Below are 8,058 nucleotides of genomic sequence, written 5' to 3' on the forward strand. Positions count from 1 at the left end.
GCCGGGAATTGAACTCAGGACCTTTGGAAGAGCAGGCAATGCTCTTAACCACTGAGCCATCTCTCCAGCCCCCTAGCATAAGGAAATTAAAGCCAAGCATGGTACTGCATGCCTGGAATGGCAGAACCAATGAGACCGAGGCAAGAGGGTCTCTGTGAGTTTGAGACCCATCTGGACTAAATAGTGCCTTTCAGGACAGAGGTGACCACGGCACAAAACAATGACAAAAATAAAGGACTGGGGATATATGTAGGAGAATAGCAATTGCCTAACATGCATAAGGCCCTGGAGGCCATCCCCTGAATTATGCACTTCCTTTTTTATATTTTAATTGATTTCATGTGTATGAGTGTTTTCCCTGCATGTATGTAACGCCATATGCATGCAGTACTCTCAGAGGTCAGAAGAGGCCGTTGGGTCCTCTGGATGGTTCTGAGTCACCATGTAGGTGCTGGGAATTGAACCTGGGCCCTCTGCTAGAGCAACCCATGCTCTTTGCCTCTGAGCTATCTCTCCAGCACCACTCTTTTTGTTTTGTTTTGGGGTTTTTTTTGTTTTTTTTTGTTTTGTTTTTTTTTTTTTGGTTTTTTGTTTGTTTGTTTGTAGCTTTGGAGCCTTCCCCGAACTCCCTGTGTAGACCAGGCTGACCTTGAACTCACAGAGAGGCCCTGCCTCTGCCTCCCGGGTGCTGGGATCAAAGGCGTGCGCCACCACAGCCCGGCAATTACGCACCCTTAAAGGGTGGATTTTGTGGTGTGACAAGGGTGTCTCAGATGGGAAAGGAAGGAGCTTTTCTGCAGGAAGCCTTCCCAGACGCTGCTGGAGCACAGGCCAAGTCCCTGTCCCAGGTTGTCATCACCTGCTGTTTCTCAATCAGAGGCTCACATATAACTAGGTAACGCTTTGTGCATCTACGTGCCAGAACCTTCTTCCAAATGGCCAGGCTTGGTTCTGACAGATATGCACAGCTCTGGTGGCTTGGCTGCTGGCTTCAGGAGTACACAGGCTGCAGGGGCCAGTGCTGCTATGTGAGGACCTACCTTGTCTTTGATACCCATTTGCCAAATGCCTAAATACTGACTGACTTCCATTATACGTGTTGCTTAGGGCAAAAGGATAAAATAGTCTCTTTCCCCATACTTCCCAGGCACCCATGATTTCCTGAGTCTGTGTTGTGGTTTGGGTGTGAGATATTCCTCAGAAGGTCATGTGTTGAAGGTGTGTGCACGTGTGTTTGTGTGTGTGTTACAGCGTGTGAAGTCTTTGGGAGGGGACTGATTCATGGAGGCACTGATGTTACTGATGGACCAATCTATGGATGCTAGCTTAATGGATTTGGAGGAGGGCCAAGCTCTCCACACTCATCCAAAATTCTGCTTTCCTCCTCGGACCTCCCTCAGGTGTTTTGTCTCAGCTATTTTAGTGTGTTCCTCTAGAGCAAAAACAAAACAAAAAAAAAACCCAGAAAATGTGAAAACTTCCCTTTCTGGATTCTTCAAAAAGTTTTCCTACCCAAAGGTCTGGCATTTGCAGCAGAACTCTGGAGGGAAGCAACAGAGCTATCTGAGGGAAGGAAAAGTGACTCCTGGCTGCAGGGGACATCTTCCCCAGGAGGCTTCAGATTGCTCCCTTTCCCTAAGGTACCTCATGGCAAGGTTTGGCAAAAAACATGTTTTGCTCACTAGCTTGCCCTGGATGAGGTAAGAGCAGCTGCCACCCACTGCACAAAGTCCAGCTCTCCTTGTGACAATTCTGGGGCAACATTCTCCGCCCTATGCCAACCTGACCCTAACAGTGTGTGCTCCTGAGAGTTGAGTGTACTCGGCACTTGGCAGTATTTCCCAGATGCCCTCAGGAGAGCCACAAACACTGTGCTCATCGGGGAACTGGACAGTATGATTTCAAACAAAGGTCAGGAAACTTTTAGTGGTGGGATGTGAGGGCACACGCCTACAAGCCAAGCACTCAAGACACAGTTGTGGAAGGATCAGAAGTTCAAGGTCTTGCCTAGCATGGGCCATACCTATTCCCACTGTGGGGTGGGGGAGCTGGAGTTACAGTTGATTGTGAGCTTCCTGCTGTGGGTGTTGGGAGCCAAACCTCAGTCCTCTGGACGTGGAGCAAGCGCTGCTAGCTGCGGAGCCATCTCTCCAACTTCATCTTTTCATTTTCTTCAGAGTCCCCCTTATGTAACCCTGGCTGACCTGAAACTCACTTAAGTAAACCAGCTGGTCTTGAACCTTCAGAGATCTGCCTTCTCCCACACCCAGTTTATTTGTTTGTTGTTTGCTTGTTTATAGGCAGGGTCTCCTGTAGCCTCGACTGGCCTTGAGCTTATTATATAGCGGAGAATTACCACAAACTTCTTGTTCTTAGGTTTCCATATTCAAAGCGCTGAGCTCACAGACGAGGACCCCCATGTCCATTTGGTACAATGCTAAGGACAGAACCCAAGGCCTAATGCCTGCTAAGCAAGCAAGTGTTCTGTAAACTGAACCACAGGCTCACTACCAACCCAGCCACAAGTACTCTTCTGAGTCACAAGCTCTCTACCATAGGAGCTACGAGCACTCTACCAACTTGGCCACGTCAGCAGCCCCCATTGCTTAAACACAAAAGACCCCCAGATTCAATCTCTCCTACCTGCCGTCATACAGCTGCCACTACCTTCCTTTTGCGGCTGTTCTTGGACTTTTGTGACAAGAGCCCTTATCCCCAGCCCTGACTGCAGCAGGTTAGTTGCCTTGGCATTACTAACACCTTGATGTTGGAGACACGGAAAAATGACAGCCCCATGCCAGGCCTCTGAAGCTGACCGCCTATGCTCCTGCCTCCTGTTCCGTTTCTCGTGCAAAACAAGCAAAGGGCAACAAAATAATGAGAGAATTTCTTTCCCAGGGTGGTCATAGAAATCTGAGCCTCCCACCCCACCCCAAACAAATCACAAAACCTGAAAGTTCCACCCCATGCTCCTGAAACTGGCCATAAAGAAACCCTCTGCCTACAGCATATATATGTACTGAAGTTCCTGTTATGCCCACCTCATGATCTCCCCAGAAACCACCAGGAGTTTGAGTTCATATGCAAAAGCAAGCTTGTACTGTCTGTCCATTTCAACACAGCAGTTGGATCAGGGAGCACATTGAGCTCAGCTATGGCAGGGCTTTTAAGGAGTAAAGGACGGGGGGCAGGAAAATTTTGGATTCAGATAGAGGTTGAACTCCTGACTGAGCAGGAGTGAGGTAACAGAAGTCTGGTCAAACAGGGATCAGTATTGGCGTTGCTGTAAGGAAACTGGTAACCTATATACAAGCTATAAAAGCTATTCTTAATGTTCTGGAGCATCTAGTACTTGTTTGTCTCAATTCTGATTGGTCCCCCGCAGGGTACAGTTTGTGGCTTTTCCTGGTTCTTGTAAGGAAAATATTGAGGCTTAGTCCCAGCTCTGCTGTCTGTCATGGCTGCAGTGATGTCAAGTTAGGCCTCTTTAGATCAAGACAAAAGTCACACCTCGGGGTCTGGAAAAATGGCTCGGTGGATTTGAATTAAGACTGCTTGTTGCATAAGCATATGAACCCAAGTTCACATCCACAGCACCCATGCTAAAAAGAGGGGTTCAAGAACAAACTTTCTGTAACACCTATGTCTGGAGGCTCACAGCCACCTATAAACCAGATCCAGGGGACCCAGTGACCCGCTTCTGGCCTCTTTGTGACTCTATACTCACATAAACATATCCCTACAGGCACATACAAGTACACACAATTAAAAATATTAAAATATATTTTTTTTAGCCAGGTATAGAGGCGCACACCTTTAATCCCAGCACTTAGGAGGTAGAGGCAGGTGGATCTTTGAGTTTGAGACCAGCCTGGTCTACAAAGCAAGTTCCAGGACCACCAGGGCAACACAGAGAAACCCTGTCTTAAAAAACAAATGAAACAAAATTATATCCGTGTGTGTGTGTGAGTATGTAACATGTTAAAATTTCTGTGTCTCTTTTAATTGGCTTATTTAGGACAGGTTGTTGCTTATTGAGGACTCACACTGTGATCCTCACGTCTCATAACAGCGTGATGGATGAATAGGCCTTTATCATATCCCATTGTGCCTGACTTTGGAACTGTCCAATGTCACTAGGAATCATTTACAGCCATTCACTGTTCTGTGAGTCTACACCTTCATCCCAGGGCAATGTGAGCTTCTCTAAGCCCACCAAGGCCTCCCCCAGATCATTTACGAATCCCCTTAGGAAGGGCACACATTCTCCATGCCCTTCCTCTGTAGAAAGGGGCGCACACACTTCTGGGTTAATGAGCAATTCTGCTTTGTGACAGCCTCCTTTTACATAATAATTTATTTATCGATATCAGTTCGCTCCAGAGAACCTTGGACCTTTTCCCACCCACAGAGTCAAATGTTAGCTAACATGTGCCTAATGTTTAAATGCTAATCTTAAACACAATCTGTTCTTCCCACCAAGTGCACAAGGCAGCTGGATGGCTTTTACCAACTTGCTATATCTTGAACAGCTCAAGTTTGCACTAACCTCAAGACCTGTGTTATTGTTAGTCCTTCGAGACCTAGCTTCCCAGATCTGGGTAAACGCCTCCCCTCTGGTCTTAGGTTGCAAGCTCCTTCTACAAAGAGCATAGCCTGGACCCTACTGCATGAAGGACCCCCTCCAACACAAAGGTTTTTGTTGTTGTTGTTGTTGTTGTTTTGTTTTGTTTTTGTGATAGGAGCTTAAGTAGCTGTCTTGACCTAGAACTTGGCAGGTGGAGGAGGATGGCATTGACTTTCTTATCCTCCTGCCTTCATCTCCCAAGTGCTGGGATTATAGGCATGTACCTCAATACCTGGATTATATACGGTGCTGGTAATAGAACCCAGAGATTCAAGTATGCTTGCTTGGCAAACATTCTACCAACTTGGCCACACTCCCAGCCTGGTTTTAGTTGCCTGATAGCACAATCACCCTCTGGAATGATTGACTTCTCTGTTTGTTCTTCTTGTGTCTCTTCCACTGCAAAGAGCTCTGTCTAAAACCCGCCCACAGAGAGCCCAATGAGTGACTGAACTAGATGGAGGGGAGACCCACACAATCCAAACCCTGTCTCTTCTCCAGGAAACTTCAGGAAAGCATCCACCCTCCACTGGTTGTTCACTGCGATTCTGAGAGGAACTGTAACATTTTCAAGCTGAACGTGGTCTGTGAGGGGCTGGAGTAGCCTCAATGGCTCTGTCCCCTCTGTCCTGTGATGACGAAACAGACCCACAGAGGGGGAAGCCATTGGGAAATTCCATGAAGCAGGTTAAGGGCGAGAGGGAGATAGAGGACGGGGGAGCAAGCTAACTTCTATCTCCCACTAATACTGACCAGCCCTGTTTGATCCAGGCGATCGGATGGCCAGAGAATGGACCCTCCTTCCCTGCCTTGTCCTGGCTCCGGCTTCCATCCCAGGTAAACAAAGCAAAGGACCTAACAAGATAAGATGAGCATTCGGAAGAGAACCGAATGGGAGGTGCGGGCGGGGAACAGCTGCAACAGAATATGGACCCTGGATCCCTGCACGTGCTGGACCATCCACCAGGTCTCGGGGCCTTTCTCCAGCCATGTAGGTCTACCTTTCACTGGGACTCTGCTTTTCCCCAGCCACGTGGGTGCCCCCTTCGCATCCCAGGCCAGTCTGCCCAAACCCCATCCCTGCACCGAGGCCTTTGCGGAGCCTTTGAGTCTTCCCCCAACCCCGCCAGCGCTGGCCCAGGCTGCCCCTTTTCCGCACCCTAGGGCACTCACAATAGCCAGACAGGGTAGCAGCAGCTGGGTTAAAAGCGGCAGCCCCCGCGCGGCACCTGCGCCCATGGCCCAGCCGTTTGTGCACGCGCAGCTCCGGCGCCCGGCCCAGCCCGGTATCCCCAGGCGATGGATGCTCAGGCCCCGCACGCAACATACCGCAGGCGCTCGGCGGTGATCGCATTGCCGGTGTGTGGCCGCAGCACCGCCAGGAACAGGAGACGCATGTCGCTACCGCCAAGGACTGAGCCACCAGGCCCCGGGCCTCAGCGGGGTCCGGGTGGACTCGGCCCCGCCCGCCGCTCCCAGGCGGAGCGGCAGGTTCAGGAGGAGAAAGGAGAAAGGGAAAGAGGGAAGGAAAAGGGGAAAGATAGGGAGGGGAGGAGATGAGGGGGAGGGGTCAAAAAGGGAAGGGAGGAGTGGAGGGAGAAGGGAGGGCTGGGGACCTGAGGGGACCTGAGGAAACTAGCGGGTGGGGAAGGGTCACGAGCCCAGGTGTCAGGCATCCACGAGCTAAGGAAGGTGAGAGGTGTCCACTGTTCCACTGTTCCGGGGACCACACACAGGTAGCCTGTATCTCCCCCCATGGTGTCCATTAGAGGGTTCCCACATGCAACATGGTGGCTAGGAGACTGAGACTGCCCTCCCCACCACACCAGGACCAGGTGAGATGTGGGGTGCAAGCCCAAATGCAGAGATGAGGTTCGAGACTTACTCTTTGAGGGGACCCTGGACTCTGAAGCCTTAGGCCAGACAGTTCATCCTATTTTAGACCCTGGAATCTCTGAACTAAGTTCAGTGAACTTCCAGAAGAAGAGAGTGGAGAACAGCTTATGGAGCCAGGTTTCAGGGGTGCAGTTTGCAGTTCCAGCAATACAGAGATTGAGGCAGGAGGATTGCTGCCGCAAGATTCTGAGGAACGGAGGGGAAAGGCGACCTCCGGTAGTCCAGGATTTCTTGTTTGCTAGTCTGTTATTCTGCACACTGAGCCACAACCCCAGGCCCAGAAAGGCAGCTTTTAGGGGACCATGGTGTGAAGCTAGGATGTGGGGAGTCCAGCTGAGAGTCTCTTACACTAAGTTGACCTGAGCAGGAGGCAGGAAGGGTGGGATGAGACAGAGCCCTCTGACAACATAACTTTTGGGTGAATTCATGGTGTTTCACAAACACGTGTGCAGTATTTAAAGCTGAGCAATATTATAGAACCAATATTTTAAACTTAATAACCCCTGAAATCAATTTTTTCCCACCCTCCAAAACCCCCTAACAGCTTCAAAGGGGAAAGGGTAGGTGCCTAGGCGTTAGTGTGGAATCCTCCCGGTGCAGCTCTGCAACACGCTGACCTCTGGTTTGCCATTGGACAAAGCCTGCCCTGCAGGGGAACATTGGGACCAATTGTCCTGCCTTTCCACAGGGAGGGAGCAAGGGAAGGTTTTTGTATTTATTTTTTATGAAGTTACCTGTTTCTTCCCTCTCCTCATTAAAGGCTTCTGGGACTTGATTTTTCTTTCTTTTCTAACTTTCCTTTTTAAAAATTTGTTTTGGTATGTGTGTGTGTGTTTAGGTTAATAGACTCCCAGACTTTATCTTTGAATCTGGAGATCAATCATCACATTCATATTCCAGGCAGCAGGAAGAAGGGGGGAAATGATGTCCTCAGAATACGGCATTTCTTTCTAGTTTTCTATTTGGTTGTTTTTGTTAGTTTGTTTGTTTGAGACAGGATTTCTACATGTAGCTTTGGAGTCTGCCCTGGAAGTAGCTCTGTAGACCAGGCTGGCCTCAAACTCACAGAGATCCACCTGCCTCTACCTCCCGAGTTCTGGGATTAAAAGCAAGCACCACCACCGCCTGCTTTAAAGCTGTGTTTTTAAAAGGTGGTTGAAGCTGGGTATAATGATACGCGCCTTTAATCCTAGCACAAACAAACCTAAAGTCTGAGCCCTTTTCTACTCATCGGCTTGCCTTGGAGCCTTTCAGCAAAAGAGAAGCCTTCTAGAGAATAAACTTCAGATGCAGAGTGTTGTCTGGGCATTGTCCCATCTGGACAATGTAGCACAGTGATTCTCAACCTTCCTGATGCTGTGACCCTTTAATACAGTTCATGTTGTGGTGACCCCCAACCATAAAATTATTTTGTTGCTACTTTATAACTGTAATTTTGCTACTGTTATGAGTTGTAATGTAAAGATCCCATATGCAACCCCTGTGGGGGTCGTATCTCACAGGTTGAGAACCCACTGCTCTGGGCATCCCTATAT

At 49.1% G+C, this 8,058-nt stretch overlaps 1 protein-coding gene across 2 annotated transcripts in view; it reads right to left on the bottom strand.

Moving 5' to 3' along the window:
- Positions 1 to 6,168, bottom strand: part of Glt1d1 (glycosyltransferase 1 domain containing 1) — a 64,556-nt gene extending 58,388 nt beyond the window's left edge. Inside the window, exon 1 of one of the 2 annotated variants that reach the window (XM_041649073.1) lies at positions 5,957 to 6,168. In XM_041649073.1, coding sequence (XP_041505007.1) covers positions 5,957 to 6,024 — 68 coding nt within the window. In that variant the 5' untranslated portion in view covers positions 6,025 to 6,168. Of the gene's footprint in view, positions 1 to 5,800; positions 5,936 to 5,956 lie in introns of those variants that run through there. The other variant, XM_041649074.1, reaches the window with a different exon arrangement.
- Between the last annotated feature and the right edge of the window lie 1,890 nt (positions 6,169 to 8,058).

The sequence above is a fragment of the Microtus oregoni genome, unplaced genomic scaffold (assembly GCF_018167655.1).
Source record: "Microtus oregoni isolate MIOR12 unplaced genomic scaffold, Mior012 000003F_ref0000135, whole genome shotgun sequence".
NCBI classification, from domain to species: domain Eukaryota; kingdom Metazoa; phylum Chordata; class Mammalia; order Rodentia; family Cricetidae; genus Microtus; species Microtus oregoni.